Below are 17,189 nucleotides of genomic sequence, written 5' to 3' on the forward strand. Positions count from 1 at the left end.
ACTAGAGAAAGCCTGCGCAGTAAAGAAGCCCCAACGCAGCCAAAAAAAAAAAAAAAAAAAAAATTTAAACACTCAGTGTAGTACCTTCAGACCAGTCTGCTGAAGGCCTTTCTCTAAGTGTACCAGACTTGGTTTCAGGGTAGTTAATATTCATGTCATTCTAAAGCCAGGGACACAACCCCTGTGAGAGCTCTGCTTCAGTGTGAACCCAGATGATCCCTTATGTTCTAATATCTTCAGCTCAGAGCTACAATAGTCAAATATGGACATGCTTGAAATTGTTAAAGGATTTGGAGAAGAGAGGGAATTAGTTTTGTAATTTTTCTGGAAACTATTATAATTTATGAAGTTTTGTTATTTTTCTCAAAATCTACTATTGAGGTGCTTCACAGAGATTTTATCAGGTGTTTCACAAGTATATATATTGAAACATTCTTGTTTATATCAGAATAGCAATCCTGTCAGACATTTTTAGCCAGCAATATTGGAAATTACCTACATTTCTGTATTCTTTCTTCCAATATAATGCATAGATCTGGCTATAGTTTAGTATGCATTTATTATGTTTATTTTTCTTCAATGATAGTGAGTTTCCATACAAATTTGTCCCTTAACACCCCACTTATCCAAATAAAATTTTTTTCTTAAATTCTTCCTAGAACACATTACTTTAATCTTTGTTTTAATAAAAAACTTAGTCCTTGGTAGAGATTTCTCAGAAAATTATCTACCCTCAAAATTATGTATCTTCAAAATTAAAGTGAGTACAAGAAAATTACTTCACTGACTTTGGGAAATAACAAATAAACATCTAGAGGAACCTCAATAAACATGAAATTAAACTCATAACAAACTTACCCACTGCTTCTACTTATTACAAATGAGGAAGAGGCGCAAACACTGTGGAAAGACAAGTCTTTTTCTTCTGTTTCAAAGTGATGGGGTGATTTCAATAATGTCTTAAATGCTTTCCCTGATTCTACCTTTGTTCTTCCTCTAATATTTTCCCCCATGGGAGCTAGAGTAGTCCTTGTAAAACATAAATAAAAACCATGTCCCCACTCAACACCTTCATTGTCACTCAGAATTTTAAAAATTCTTTCCAAATGTCTTCCAGGCTCAGAATATACACTGCCCAATATGGTAGACACTAGTTACATGTGTCTATTGAACATTTGAAGGGTAGCTAGTTTGAATTGAGATGTGCTATAAGTATAAAATACACAATGGATTTGGAAAAGTTAGTAGTGATAAAAGTAATTTTCACAGTAATAATTTTATATTGATTACCTGTTGCCATGATAATATGTTGACTATATTAAGTTGAATGAAATGTATTATTAAAATTAATTTCACTTTAAAAAATGTGGCTACAAGAAAAATTTAAATTACATGTCTTGCATTTTTGGCTCACTTTATTATTCTACTCAATAATACTGGCTTAAATAATCAGGAAGTCACCTGCTCCCTTCCATTTTCAACCCATATTGGTCTCTTTGCTGTTCCTCAGTTTACCTTGGCTATGTCAAGCCAATGTGTTGACTATTCCCTCTGCCTGGAAGATCCTCTTCTGGATATCCTTATGGTTAGTTTCCTCACTTTCTTCTGTTCTCTGCTAAACTTATCAGAAAGAACTTCTCTGACCAACAAATTTAAAATGGCCTCATCCAACACAAGTACACACCCACCATCTCTCTTTTTTCAAAATACTTATACCTGGCATAATATATGTAGGTGCGTGTGTGTGTGTGTGTATAATCTCTACTTAGAATATAACCCCCATGAAATCAAGGGCTTTGTTTTGTTTACTGTTTCTCTAGAATAGTGACTAGCTTAAGGTAGATACTAAATAAATATTTGTTAAATAAATGAAAAGATGGAACATCATTTAAAATAAAGGTGACATCGAAGAGATTTTATCATGAAGGAAGCATTGGAAAATGAGAAGAACTAACATTTTCTGAGTGCCTACAATGAATTAGACACTGTGCTAAGCACTTACATATAATATCTTAATAAATCTTCATAGAAATGTACTTGCAGATGAGAAATCTAAAGCTCAGATAATTTAAATAACTTTCCTAAAGTCACTTAGCCAGTATGGAACGTCATTTCAATACTTTTCATTTTATTTCCACGTCTTCAAGTTCCTTCTCTGGCTCCCAGACTAAATTAGGTGCTCTTGTAAATACTCTCTGAGTACCCTCCATTTTCCCTTCATATCATTTGTCACCATGGTAATTCATTTTGTAGTGTGGTATTTAATGTCTGTCTTCTTCACTGCACTTTAAACTTCAGATAGGTGGCCATGAATATGTTGTTGACATTTCCATGTCTAGAGCCTTCCACGTTCCTTGTCTAGTGCTTAATTTCTCACACATATATATTGAATAAATGAATGAAGCTAACTTTATCCCCAAATATTGTAATTGGTGAGTAGGTTATTCGTACCTGCTAAGAATTAATGATTTTGTAGATCAGCTACATGAACTGCACCCAGTGGAACAATGACGGGCTGGATATTCCAGGGGAGAGTACGCTGGTGTGTCAGTGGACTATTCGTTCTTCACAGTGGACCACAGGTAATGGGCTATGTTATGAATTTCCTCTGGAAATGTGCTGTCCAACATGGTAACCCCCTAGCCACATGGGGCTATTTAAATCAAAATTAATTAATATTAAATAAAATTGAAAATTCCTTTCCTCAACCATTTTAGCCAAATTTCAACTGCTCAGTAATCATTCGTGGCTTGTGCCTGCTGTATTGGATGGCACAGATAAAGAAAATTTCCATTATACGGAAAGTTCTATTGAACAGCACTATTCTAGAAAGTTTAAAATGTCCTTGGGAAGATTTATTTTTCAATCAGAAGGGGCCTATTTGTTTGATTAGTTTTGTATTCTAACTAAAATTAAACTTTGAAAAAGAGTTCAGTAATCTGTATTCCCAAGTGTTTCTGGGCAAGACCTAGCCATGGAAAAGGAGCTTCATTGTCCGGCAGATGAAACATTTAGTCAGACGTGCTCATGCACAGCCAGTTACTGGTGTGGAAAGAACCACCCCTCCAAGGGCTCCAGGCAGGCCTACTGTTCCAAGGACGCTGCCAGCACCTTGCTGGATGGAGCCCTATGTCTCATGCCATTCAATACCATCCCTTTGCGTTTGATGTACAAAACAGAAGACCGAAATCTGAGGAAGAGGAAAGGGCTTGGGATGCCAAATGCACCTCAGACTGTAGTTAGATTCACAACTTCTGGAGAGAAAGCTTTTAAATGTTCCCTTCTTCAAAACTTCACATATCTTCCGGTAATTTCTTCACAATATAACTTTCAATGATTTTGGCCAATACAAGTTAACCTTTTTTGAGATTCTGTTGCTGGAGATTTTTCTTCCCTAATTGTCGATGTAAAACATTTCCTGTCATTGCCTTAGAAAAGAAAATGCTTTATAGACAAGAATAAAAATTATATTCTCTTTTATTTTCTGGTTAAGTTCCAGGGGGGATAAGAATTTTCTTAGCTTGAAACTTCTGGTTATTGGCTCTATTATTTGTTCACATTTCTCCATCATTTGCCAATCCTACTGAGCTACTCTCTACCAAGGCTGCAAACAGTTCCTGGTTCTCACTTCTAGACAAGAAACCAACGGATAGCTGAGGAGGGGACCACTAGGCAGCCCCACATGCCGCAACTCAACAGGTGGGGAACATGGAATTTTATTTTCTTTGGGGATGAAGCCCCCCACTCACCGTGACTTCCCCTAGCCTTTCAGGGTAGGTATTTCCAACCCCTCCAGAGATTTTCTTAGGAGAGACACCGAGTGACAATGGTGCTTCTGTGTACAACTGGGAAGTAGTGGTGAAAGATGCAGGTAGGGACTGGGGAGTTGGTAAGGCTGGATGGAGAGGTGCTAGGGTGGGACAGATGGTTTCCTGAACAGTGAGCGGGATAAGGAGTACAGAGTGTAGACCCGAAGTGGCAGCCGCGAAACAAACGCGAAAAGGACCGAAAACGCGAAGACAGGAGCCTGGGCGGACCTGGGCGGGGCAGAATGGGGAAGGGTCACGCCGGGACGTACCGGCTGTGGGCTGGGGGAGGCGAACGGGAAGGGAGTTGCGGGCGCTCGTCGGGGGCTCTGGGACCCGAGCTCCGCTGATGAGGTCAGTGGAGCCGACGCGCTGGGAGGAAGGCGGCGGAGCCCCCGGACGCGGGTGTTGCGAGGCTGGCGGAGGGGCGGGACGGGACGGGAAATGGGACGGAGAACTAGGACCGGGGGAGGAGGGACGAGGGGGCGTCGGCGCTGGAAGCCGGAGGCGGCCCGACAGGGATCGTTTCCTTCCGGAGAGGAGGCCGGCTCTGGACCTAGGCGCGGGCGGGGGGCGTCCGAGGGCGGGTGACCGGGAAATATCGCGGCCCGCGCTTCCCCCGGCTGGCAGCGGTGGTGCTCGTGGCTCCTCCTCCGGGCCAGCCCGGAGCTCGGCGGCGGGGGGAGCGAGGGCGGGGGCTCGGGAAGGAGGGAGGAGGGAGGGACCAGGCGCGCAAGTGACAGGGTGGCAGCCTAGGAGCGGACGCCTTGCCGCCGCCGCTCCACCTCCTCCTCCTGCAGCTCCTCTCGCTGCCGCCGCCGCCGCCACCGCCGGGAGAAGTTTCACTCCCGACCCTCGCTCGGAGCGGGGAGCTCGGCCGGCAGCTGCAACGCGCCGCCGGCTAGGCGTCCAGAGCGCTCCGACCCGGAGGCGGCGTCAGAGCCTGGGCTGCGGCCGGCGGCCGGGGCTGGGGGCGTTGAGGCGTAGGAGGGGCGGGTGTGAAGCGGCAGACCCTTGCGCAGCGCCGCAGCCGCTCAGCCAGCGTCAGCGCCCGGGGCAGCCGCGATGGCCGTGCGCTCCCGCCGCCCGTGGATGAGCGTGGCATTGGGGCTGGTGCTGGGCTTCACTGCCGCGTCCTGGCTCATTGCCCCCAGAGTGGCCGAGATGAGCGAGAGGAAGAGACGCGGTTCCAGCCTCTGTTCCTACTACGGCCGCTCGGCCGCTGGCGCCGGCGCGCAGCAGCCTCTCCCTCAGCCTTATGCCCGGCAGTGGCCGGAGCAGTCGCCGCCCCCAGCGCGCCAGGAGCTCCAGGGGCCGCAGCTGCCTGAAGCAGCGCCGGGGGTAACCAGTTTTCGCAGCAGCCCCTGGCAGCAGCCCCCTCCACTGCAGCAGCAGCGGCGAGGACGCGAGCCCGAAGGCGCGACGGGGCTCCCCGGAGCCCCTGTGGCCGAAGGGGAACCTGAGGAGGAGGATGGAGGCGCGGCTGGGAAGCGGAGAGGCGGTCGGCCGGGGAGTAGCCACAACGGCAGCGGAGACGGGGGCGCCGCCGCCCGGAGCTCCCGACCCCGCGATTTCTTGTACGTGGGGGTGATGACCGCGCAGAAGTACCTGGGCAGCCGCGCGCTGGCAGTGCAACGGACCTGGGCGCGCTTTATCCCCGGCCGTGTGGAGTTCTTTTCCAGCCAGCAGCCCCCCAACGCTGGGCTTGGCCACCCCCTGCCACCCCTGCCTGTCATCGCGCTGCCTGGGGTGGACGACTCCTATCCTCCCCAGAAAAAGTCCTTCATGATGATCAAGTACATGCACGACCACTACCTGGACAAGTATGAGTGGTTCATGCGCGCCGACGACGATGTCTACATTAAAGGTGACCTCCCAGCCCCTGCTGTCCCGTCTCCCCGCCTCCCGACTCCTTTCTCTGCCAGGAAAGCCAGCCCCAATCCCTGCCCAGCCCCTATCCCTGGCCAGCCCCTCTCTGCTTTTCTGCCAGCACGTGCTCCGGGCTCCTGCCGCCCCGAGCCGGTTGCCCCCCCCCCACCCGCTGGCCTCCGCCCACCATTCCTAGTCCGCTCCTCCTCCTCTTCTGCGGTCTGGACCCTCCTCACACCTGCCCAGTTTTTTTCGCCTTCCTCACTCTTGCTGCTCTGGTTTCCGCCCATGTCTTGCTACTACTCTTTGCCGTGTAGGAAGGCGAGGAAACGGATCTCGGGGTTAAGCCTTAGGCTGTTCCCACTTTACACTGCTCTGAAAGCCCCAGGTGGTGGTAGTTTCCCTAATCGGTCCAGAGGGGCGTGTCCTCGGTGGAGAAAGGGAGGGTGGAGGATGCAGGCGGGAGCCAGTTTGGAGATCGGTGATCTTGATTATCCCCCTATCCTTTTGTTTTTACTGGATCAAGCTTAGTTTTGGAACTGGTGAGATTGAGGAATCATCTTCGCTGTCCCACACCCTTCTCTGTGCGTTTCCTTTCCTTCTGCACCACCCGCCGCTCAGTGGGAGTCCTTGAGCATCCCAGCCGCTCCCGCGCACAGCTCCTTCCAGCCACCGCAGTGCAGCCTCAAGCAGTTCCTTACGCCCCCGGCTACAGCTCAGTAAAACCCTGAGGGGATGGCTGTATTGACTGGAATTGGTGGTGGGGGAAAAGGGGACAGCGCCTGCGAATTATCCAGACCCTAGGAGCTCCAAGCTGTACTAGCACACACTAGGCTGGATCCTTTCCAGTCCATCTTGGTGGTTGCGGCGTTAAGCAGGGGCTGGGAAGTCCTTCCCAAAACCACGCGCAGCCCCAGCACGAGAAAACTTTGTCCGTTTTAAAAGAGGCGCGGTCTTTCGCCCTGCGTGTGAGTGGCTCTGGCCAGAGATTGCTAAACTGAGCAGAGGAATGTTCTTTAGAGCGGGAGGAAATCTTTACAGTCTTGCTCTTTGCGGAGAGGAACACAAGGGAAGTAGCTAGGTTGTATTGAAGGAGGGCTCCCTCTGTGTGTGTTTGTGTGTGTGTGTGTGTGTGTGTGTGTGTGTGTGTGTTTCGGCTGCCTTGGGTCTTCTTTGCTGCGCGGGCTTTATCTAGTTGCGGCGAGCGGGGGCTACTCTTCATTGCGAGCGCAGGCTTCTCATTGCGGTGGCTTCTCTTGTTGCGGAGCCCGGGCTCTAGGCACGTGGGCTTCAGTAGTTGTAGCACTCCGGCTCAGCAGCTGTGGCGTAGGGGCCTAGTTGCTCCACCGCATGTGGGATCCTCCAGGACCGGGGGCTCGAACCCGTGTCTCCTGCATTGGCCGGCGGATTCCTAACCACTGAGCCACCATGGAAGCCCCTCCCTCTGTTTCTTTCCACATTTCTTAGCTTCTTGGTCAAAGGGGGGGGGCAGCCCTTACTTAGTTTACACCACTCTAATTGTAGCCTCATTGCTTTCTCCTGATTCAGGTAGTATCTTTTACATACTCAAGGAAAAACAAACAAATAAATAAGACCCGCCCCCCCCCCCAAAAAAAACTCACATTTTGGTAAGGACTGAGTGTATAGAGTTAATAACTAGAGATTTCTTGGGTTTGGGTTGAGAGGAGTGAAATCCTTAGAGATGGTTGGCAGAGAAGGTACTGATAATTAGATATGAAAATAATGAATTGAATAAGTTGATACAAACATTTAAAAAAGATTGCATTCCTGGTGATTGCAGTATCTTATAGGTAGGTATAAGTTATGTAGATATCTATAATTGATAGATCCACTATCTTATAGTCCCCATGTCTTCTGTGTCTCTTTAAAATCACAAAGGTTTCCTGGCAGATGTTTGCCACACTTTGCAGACAATTTCCAAAATGCATTAACAGCATCCACTTCTGTCATATCGTTTAGTGCTTTGAAAGATTGTCCTTCAGAACATTGAAATGCCATATTCTTTCCATTTCTATTAAGAATGAAAGGCATTTTGTATTAAGAACCCAATAATAGTCAGCTGAAACTCACTGAAACCCAAGGGGCATGGCATAGCATCAAGATAATGACTGCAGATGCTGTGCTCATCAAAACTGATAGTAGAAATGCTGACTGGGAATGTAAAGAAGGTGACTACTTATTCCAGTATATTACTTGGTAGAGTACGAAATGCTTTGGAACTGTTTTAGCTACAGAACTTTATTTTAAAATTGTTTTTTCTGATGAACTTACAAACTATAAACCAATTATATAAATTTTAACAAATGTTAATTTTTTCCTAAAAGGGTACTTTCCAAAGTTCCAAAGTGTTATATTTCATGGCAAGTTTGATATTCTCTCTCTCTCTCTACGTATGTATGTATATACACACACATGCATATATGTATACACACACCTTTTGGGTTGTATATGACTTGAGTTTAGTTACGGACAAAACACTAAACTAAATCAATTATCAGGGTATCAGTGGTGTGCCAATCAGGGCTGAATATTAATATTTTATTTCTGAGAATTTTATCACTACTTCTTGCATGCTAAGAAACCTGTCTTTATTCTCCTTGTCATTATTTCACCTTTAAAAAAAATGTGATGGGCTTCCCTGGTGGCGCAGTGGTTGAGAGTCCGCCGATTCAGGGGACACGGGTTCGTGCCCCGGTCCAGGAAGATCCCACATGCTGTGGAGTGGCTGGGCCCGTGAGCCATGGCTGTTGAGCCTGCGCGTCCAGAGCCTGTGCTCCGCAAAGGGAGAGGCCACAACAGTGAGAGGCCCACATAAGGCAAAAAAAAAAAAAAAAAAAAAATCTGATGACTGTCATCAGACTTAAGGTTTTTCATTGACTAGAAGGTTGATTAAATTTTATTATAATTTAACAAGAACGGAGTGTAGAGTTAATAACTAGAGATTTCTTGGGTTTGGGTTGAGAGGAGTGAAATCCTTAGAGATGGTTGGCAGAGGAAATATTGATAATTAGATATGAAAATAATGAATTGGGTAATTTGATACAAACATTTGAAAAAGAGGGCATTCCTGGTGAATGCAATATCTTATAGGTGGATAGATAGGTATATGTGATGAAAATTTTATTATAATTTAAAAATTAGTATTTTTAAAATAATGGAATATTCAAAGAGGTTTTTCTTCTTTTCAATTGTATAAGACTTGTGGGGAGTTTATGCACAATATTGGAAGTTCTTTCCCTTGCTTGGTGTGTTATAAATGATTATGAAATTAGGAAAAGGAGTGATTGTTGCCTTTCTCTTTGTAGGTGATAAGTTGGAAGAGTTTCTTAGATCACTGAATAGCAGCAAGCCCCTCTACCTGGGCCAGACTGGCCTGGGGAATATTGAAGAACTTGGAAAGCTGGGGCTGGAGCCTGGGGAGAACTTCTGCATGGGAGGACCTGGAATGATCTTCAGTCGCGAGGTTCTCAGGAGGATGGTGCCACATATTGGTGAATGCCTCAGAGAAATGTACACGACTCACGAGGACGTGGAAGTAGGAAGATGTGTTCGACGTTTTGGTGGGACTCAGTGCGTCTGGTCTTATGAGGTAAGACTTGAGCTGTGATGAAAATGTTCTCATATTACAGGTGGGTGACAATTTACAGTCTGATTCTATTTATTCTCTCTGTATCTTTGTATTTGCTTGAAAATGATAGCAACAGCCAGTGATGGACACAAGGGCGATTGTGGGAGATGCCTTTCTTATCAGAGCTGAGGCCTGTCCGAGGCTTTCTTATTAGCGTGACCCGTAACTTTAAGCAGCAGCTTATGTATATAGTTACATCTCTGGAAGATGCTACTTCCGCTTTATTTGCTTTATTGGTGTTTATATACATACGTATCCGTTTCCTGTCTCTAACAAGAGGATTAATTCTGTTCTCTTGGGCTGTAGCTTTTAGCATTTCGTCCTTTGTTTGTTGTTATTTTGGTTAGGTATATAATCGCATCTCTTTGTTTTCAAATAGTTAAACTCTGTAGTTTCTTGGAAGATTCTTATGTGGAAATTTAACATACATTTTTAAAGCATAGGAAAAATTAACTCATAATGTTATATCACTTATAATAGACTTATTCACAAAACTTTAAAAGGCATGATTATGTGGAAAAACAGAAGTTCTGACGATGTTAAGTAACTGCTTAATATTATGACTGGTTCTCTAACGTTTTGTTTTGTGTCTGCCCTCATTCCATTTTCTCCACTGCACCCATTATTTAAATAATCTGTTATGAACTGTTGTTTTATTGTAGTAATTCGTTTTATGAAATAATCTGAGGTTTTTTTCCTTCACAAATTGGTTTTGAAATGAAAAGCATTGCGTTTAAAACAGTTTTCCTGAAAGTTAATCTTAGTAAAAGTTACTTAACACTTAAATAACGTATTGCAGTTTTCACTACAGTTTGGTTTTCAAGTGGTTGGAGTTAAATGCTTTCTCAGTATCGAAGAAACATTTTATGAAAACTTGTTCCCTGTGAAGTCATTATACCTCAAGATTACACAGTCCCATTCATTTTTCTTTTAGAAATGTAATCCCACTTTCCTTAATTTAGCTTTCTTTTTTATGCATAATAATATTTACACTATGGGGAAGTATTTCTTATATTTATTACAGAAAGTAAGTATTAATAGTAACTAGTTACTTGGCATATGTGCTATGCAAATTTAAAATTATTACATACCTTCTTCCTTTTATTGATAGAAACTAATTTTCTTTTATAAAACCAACTTACGTATACCTTTATAATAAAAATGTAGATAAGCACATTATAGTTTAAAAATAGGTAATTTAATAAACTCAATGAAAAGATTTAATAAACTCAATGAAAAAGATCCATTTAATATAAAACTAATTGGAAGGCAAAAAAATACTTCATATGGAAAACACAGTCAGTTGATGTTTGCTTACATGAAAATATTATTTTTCAGACATTGTCTCTGTATGGATGAGTAAAAAAATCATATTTTAAATAATGATGGAAAATTATTTTATCTGATGCTTAACATCACATAGAAAGTTTTAACAAACCTTTTATGTCCCTCCATTCAAGTTTTCATTGATTCTGCTGTGAAGGTACAGTCCTCACATAGCAGCCTGCCCATTCCTGATCCAAGACAGTAAAATATGCTCAGGTGACCTACATGCTCAAGAATTGATTTAATATTTTATTTATAATATAGGCATTTGTTCTGGTTAAAGGGGAGTTAATAGTAGATCTGCACCCTCTCTGTTAGAATAAGTGGAATCTTAGATCTTTTCATTAATTGACATGAAAGAAGAGACAAAGGGAACTCCAAGTCTTGTAGGATATAACTTTATGATCACCATGTTTACATTAACTTTTGTCAATACATTTGAATTTTAGACTGACAATTGCCCATCACTAACTTCAGAATCTGTATGAAAAAAATAATTTCTACATTGTTTCCTAGCATTAGAAAATGTTATCTTCTAAAGGGATACTGTTTCAGAATGTTGACTTTATATTTTGCTAAGCAATTACATAGAATTGACTTTATTTTGGGATTTCAATCTTTAAAGGAGCTATTTAAACAACATTTATTTTAAAGGTGGCATTGATTTAATCCTAACCCTGACCCTAACCCTAACCCTAACCCTAACCCTGAGTCTTATTTAAAGGAATAATGGAAAATTTCTTTACCAAGAAATATATTAAATATTATCTGTTAATAAATTTAGTAAAGATAAGTATACGATTAAATTATATCTAAGCATTTTAACATTAGGGTGTGTTCTACATTTCTTGGACACTGAGTAGGTAGATTGGGGCACAGCCAAACTCGGGCTTTCCAGGTTGGGTTTTAGGTTACTTGAAATGTCCAACTATGCTACTGTTCACATTATATGGAAAAATTAATCTATTCCACTCTGGGTTGGCATTCACATAAAGGTGAAATTTCATATCTGGTCATAGAATAAACTATGAAACCCATCAGTAATTTTGTTTCCATATTTCTTTTATAAGAACCATCTACAACAGAATTTTCTTAAAATTTTGAATTTTCTTTGCTAAACTTTCCATAGCTTTTAGGATTTTGTTTGACTTTTCCTCCTAATAAAAGTTCTTGCAGAGTTAACAGCGCTGTTACAGAAACATGTTCACAATTTTTGAGTTTGAATAAATGAAGCATCATGATGGAATGTTATCTTTTAAAAATGATAAACAGGCTTGCAGATCTTGTAGGAAGAGAATTGGACAAAAATATTACAATTATAGATTGTATAGCGTGTAGCTATTCTTGACTATGAATTACATTATTTGAAAATCTAGGAATCTTCTAGTATTCTTTACTGCTGAATTAAAGTCTGCTTTCTCTGTGTATATATGCAATTAAGCATAATATTGGCAAGAGGCAGGAGAGGGAAGGAGGGGGAGAGAGAGAGAGAGACAGAGAGATAGAGGAACAGAGAGAGATAGAGAGAGGTATAAACTGAATTTGGGTTTGAGTCACCAGTCTACCACTCATTAGTTTCATTGTCGTTTTAAAATTACTTCTCTGAGCCTTGTTTAATTCAATTGAAAGCAGAGATTGTAATGGTGTCTGCCTCATAGATTTTGTAGAAGATTAAGTGAAACGGTGAAATGATCCTTGTAAAGTTCTACATAGTATCTGGCACGTAGTAAATTGTCAATAGGTGTTAGCTATTGTCATAATACTGAATAGATCATGTATGATATTACATATAACATGGTTTCATCAATTTTATTCATTTACTAATTATTATTAATGAGTGATTCATCTATATCAAAAAGTCAGATGAAATAAAATTTTTTCCAATGAAGAATACAAGTGTAAGGTTTTTTTGGCAAAGAACAAGAAATGAGTACGTTTCAGTATTTTAGAACTATGAGGAATCCAATATTGGTAAAACATAAAACATGGATGACTTTCAGACATGCACTACAAATATTTGCGTCTTTGAGTATCATATTAAATAACTGATCTTGAGACTGTGGAAAACATTATTTAACAAGTGATTATTTAATATATGTATTGAAGGAATCTCAAACAGATCAGACTCTATCTACATTAAAAAAAATTACTGTACGAATTTCTAGATTAGCTTCCTTTTCTGAATTTCATTGGAATTTTTGGTAGGAAAGGAAGTCAGTAGTATCTCATTCTGCAGTCAATTCACAAGACCACCCTGGAACTTGTCTCTCAAGGCAGCTGGAAACCCCTCCTGATGTTTCCCAGATGTTTCAGGAAGTGATATATATTAATAGCTTCGGTTCTTCCTCACGATAAGGTCCTGGTGGTCTGGGAAAATATGTCTTGCTTGTTGGCCCCTTGCTCTGTTTCTTCCTCTGTCATCTCTACCTACTTTTCCTTTCTGTCATTAACGAGCGATAAAATACATTACAAATGCATTTTGATATGCATTGTTTCTCATCACGTTCTCAGTAAATTAAATGCTCATGACAGGCCAACCTTGATATTCCAAGACATGACACATAGGGCCCAGGAGTGGCTTGACTTCTTCTGAATAAAGAGGGCTTTGGTTGCTGATGGGTCTCAGACAGACTGGTTCTCTTTGTACCTGAGACCATTGGAGAGTCAGAATTGAGATTCTTCCTTCCCTACCTAGAGGTAGAAACATCTAGTTTTCAAGGACATATGGCAGATGTTCATAATCATCAGACTTCGTGGGTTGCTGTTATACTCATTTATATCTTAATTGTGTAAGTATAGAGGACTAACTGAAGCATGATCATGAAAAATTATTCTATGCTTTACACTCTGTGAGTGTTAGAATTTATTGGCACTTGCTGTTGGCCAAGTTCACATTTTTGGTTGAGCTCTATCTTGGCTACTGCTTTTCTAGTTATCTGAGCTACAATCTGGCAGCTTGGGAGGCTGCATATGGCTCTTAAATGTTGTTTGGCACGTGGGGTGTTTTAAGGTTTTCTTGATTTTGTTTTTTGATGCCATTAGCAGAGGCAGGCAGTCTTGAGTCCCTTCATGACCTATTGTTGTGCACCAGCCTCTCCTTGCACGTTTAGTTTAACTGCCTGGACCAGGTAGGCATAAGAGTGTTGATATTTTGAGTCAGATAATCCACACGTTGCAAATTTCATTAAAAGATTCTCTAGGAAATGAAGTAATTTTCTAGTGAGAATGAGATGTGTATTTTAAATAGTTTACAGAGAATTAAGTTTTTCAAACTTGGCTGTTTAGAGTTGTAAATCGTATAATTCAGTCACACTTTCTTTGTTATAGGTATTTTTTAGTAAATTACTAGACTAGTGAGGAGTAGAAAGTTCTCACTGTTGAAAAATTATTTGTACAATTCATTTTCATTCTGTGTCTTAGCAGAGTGGGAAGTTCCTTTTCTTTGGTTTTTGTTTTAATGAGATCACTTACATTAAAGCATTAAAATAATTTCAGTGATTCTTCTTCTCCCTGTGAGGGAGTTTTGCATTTCATCCATCTAAGAGTCATTTTCAGAATAGTGTGTATTTATCTTTTTAATGTTAACAGTTAAATGGAGCCAAAAAATATGTATCTTTATTTTGTCTAATTAAATGTTGTTCCAAAGCAAACAGAGTTCCATGTTGATGGAAATATTTCTCTCTGGTTTAAAAAATCATTTCTTATGACTAAACAGATTTTTAATAGATTTCTTAAAGAGTTAATTTCACACCAGAATGTCTTATGTCTAATCTTGGCCCCCTGAAGGCTATAAATACCCTAGAAAATTCCATTATTTCACAAAAGAATATATTTTGGGAGTGTTTCCCTGGGCTTGTAATACCAGAGAACTATACCATAAAAAATGTAACTACATATAAATTCTTTGTAACATAACCATTAAGGTTAAAATATCTGTCCCATTCTTATAGGGCTGTTACACATCCTTCTTAGCTTCTTTCTGTTACTTATGTACTTCTGTACATAAGAAGCATTACTTCTGTAATGCTAATTTCACTGTATCATGAACATGGTATATGCCCCTAAAGTATATTAATATCTATGGAAGAAGTATAAGTCTGGGATTTTTACCTAAAATTCAGTCCTTCAAAAATTCAGTCTTTTCTTGGTTCTAATTCAGTCATATTTAGTTTTTAACTTAACTAAAAGCAGTGAGCTTCTCACACCTACTCTTCCCACCCCCATTCCACTTGTCAGATGAAATCATCCCACACTGATTTTATGAAATCTCCTTTCTGCCACACTGCTTCCTTCATTGTACAAAATAAAATTGCATTGTGAGTTGAAGGACAAACTTCATACAGTTTCTCCATGTTTTGTAGTCTTAGCTAGTCTGTTTTCATTGTTAACTAATGCCTTACCACCTGAATTCTGACAATGTGTGTTTTCCAACAGTTGTGAAAAATGCAAAGTTTGGAAGATGCTTCCATGCAATTTGAAATGAGTTCCATGATAACATAAACACTCATATTAGTTAAAAACTTTGAATACTCTTCCTCCTTAATTGATCAAAAGTATTCTAATTTCCTGAAAAAATTCCCAGTCAGTTTTCTACTTCCACTTCCTTTGTCTTGGTTTCCAAAAAGCTATGTGAGAAACATTCATTTCAATCTCTTTTCTAGCTAGTGAATTAATGAATTAGTGCTCAACATACAAAAAAATGTAATCTATCATATAACTATACTGCATTTTACTTTGACTATAGCATGTTACTTCTTTTGCACAAAATATATTAAAAGTAACTTTTAATAAGGTGTTTAAGCTAAACATAAACTTAATTAAAATAAAATCAGTGCCTTGAACCATATGAGTCATTATTTGATATTATTGAGCAATAGGAAAACATGTAAACTGAAAAATTGAGGGGTTGCAGTTCCTCAGAATTCTCATGCTCTTTTCATTTACTGTCCTATTAAACAATACTCTAGTTAAGGCTTGACCACAAATAAATCAGTTTGAGTCATGACATACATTTAATGTTAGCCTGTCTTGCAAAGGTGTTGGACATTTATAGTACAAAAAGCATGTTACAAGTTTCTAAATTAACTGAATGAAAATAATATATTTATTTAAAAAATTCAACTGGCATTGTTTTGGGAACTAATGAATGAAATGGATTTCTTAATCTGAGATTTTAAAATCTTCACTCACCATTTATAATTTTGAAAGCTGTGTCCCTCATTCTTCACAGTCAGTGGTAGTTGAACTCTTCATTATCCCTTTCTGTTTCATTCATTTTTATTGTAGAGCTATTTATTTATAGAGTAGATGGTTTAAAGAAGTATACAGATTAATAAAAGTAACATACAATAAAATAAAATTAAAATGTGAAGAAATAAGGGAAAAAGGAAGACATATATAGAAAAATAAGAAAAAAAAAAGGAAAAATACATGTTGAGTTCCTTTTTTCCTGGCATGAAAGAGAACCCTAGCTTGACTTGATACTAAGACCTGGGAGGAATCTTCCCCATGGAGCAGACAGGGGTTCTGAGGGATCACATACTCAGCACCACTTCTTTGATAAGTAGAATAGCATGATTTGCTTGCCTGTTTCTAATAAATTTCCTCAATATAAACCAAGACTGTAATGCACAAGGGCAGTTCTTCAGGAAGAATTCTACTTGGAGACAATGCAATTATGGTCAGGTACACCATTGTTGGATAACTTCCGTGATTGTATTTTAAAATTCAGAATACTTTTCAGAGAGCCGTCTATGGGTATTACTTCTCAGGCAAATGTTTTATATTAGGTTGGCCAACAGGAAATTTGAATTATGCATATTCTCTGGTGAAAACCCAGAGTGTAGCCATTGTGTCCTTGATTAAGGGAAGATCTGTGGTTGTGCTTTCCTCAGCAAGAGGAAGGTAGAGACACCAGCTACAAATGGAGAAATCAAACCAGATCATGGACCAGATGGTGACCCCACCTGAGGAGCCCTGAGTCAGGCCCAAGAGAATTCCTAACAACTCGGCCTTGAGTTATCAGTGTGGTTACCTAGCTTTTGAGCTAATTATTAGAAGGGCCTTTTTTTTTTTTTGCGGTACACGGGCCTCTCACTGTTGTGGCCTCTCCCATTGCGGAGCACAGGCTCCGGACGCTCAGGCTCAGTGGCCATGACTCACGGTCCCAGCCACTCTGCGGCATGTGGGATCTTCCCAGACCGGGGCACGAGCCCGTGTCCCCTGCATCGGCAGGCGGACTGTCAACCACTGCGCCACCAGGGAAGCCCTAGAAATGTCTTTTTTCATAAATTTAATAATTATACTTCTATAAGTTATATAAATAATTATATATTTATTAAATTTACTATATAATTTAATTTTAATATAAATTTTTGCATGCACAGATTAAAATATTTAAAGATCAACATTTTAATGATGAAACAATGTTTTAATAGTCTTTTATACAAAAATAAATTTTAAATGAAATAAGGTTATTTAATATTCATGATGAGTATCTTAAAATGTGAAAAAAATATAGGGTGAAAATAAATTTAAGT

General features: G+C 40.5%; 1 protein-coding gene across 1 annotated transcript in view; it reads left to right on the plus strand.

Moving 5' to 3' along the window:
• The first annotated feature begins 4,543 nt into the window (after positions 1 to 4,543).
• The window catches only part of CHSY3 (chondroitin sulfate synthase 3), a 278,313-nt gene continuing 265,667 nt past the window's right edge, over positions 4,544 to 17,189 (plus strand). The window contains exons 1-2 of the mRNA XM_029218938.1: positions 4,544 to 5,673; positions 9,002 to 9,285. Coding sequence (XP_029074771.1) covers positions 4,872 to 5,673; positions 9,002 to 9,285 — 1,086 coding nt within the window. The 5' untranslated portion in view covers positions 4,544 to 4,871. The remainder of the gene's footprint in view (positions 5,674 to 9,001; positions 9,286 to 17,189) is intronic.

The sequence above is a fragment of the Monodon monoceros genome, unplaced genomic scaffold (assembly GCF_005190385.1).
Source record: "Monodon monoceros isolate NGI ecotype Baffin Bay Population unplaced genomic scaffold, NGI_Narwhal_1 Super_Scaffold_12, whole genome shotgun sequence".
Lineage (NCBI taxonomy): Eukaryota > Metazoa > Chordata > Mammalia > Artiodactyla > Monodontidae > Monodon > Monodon monoceros.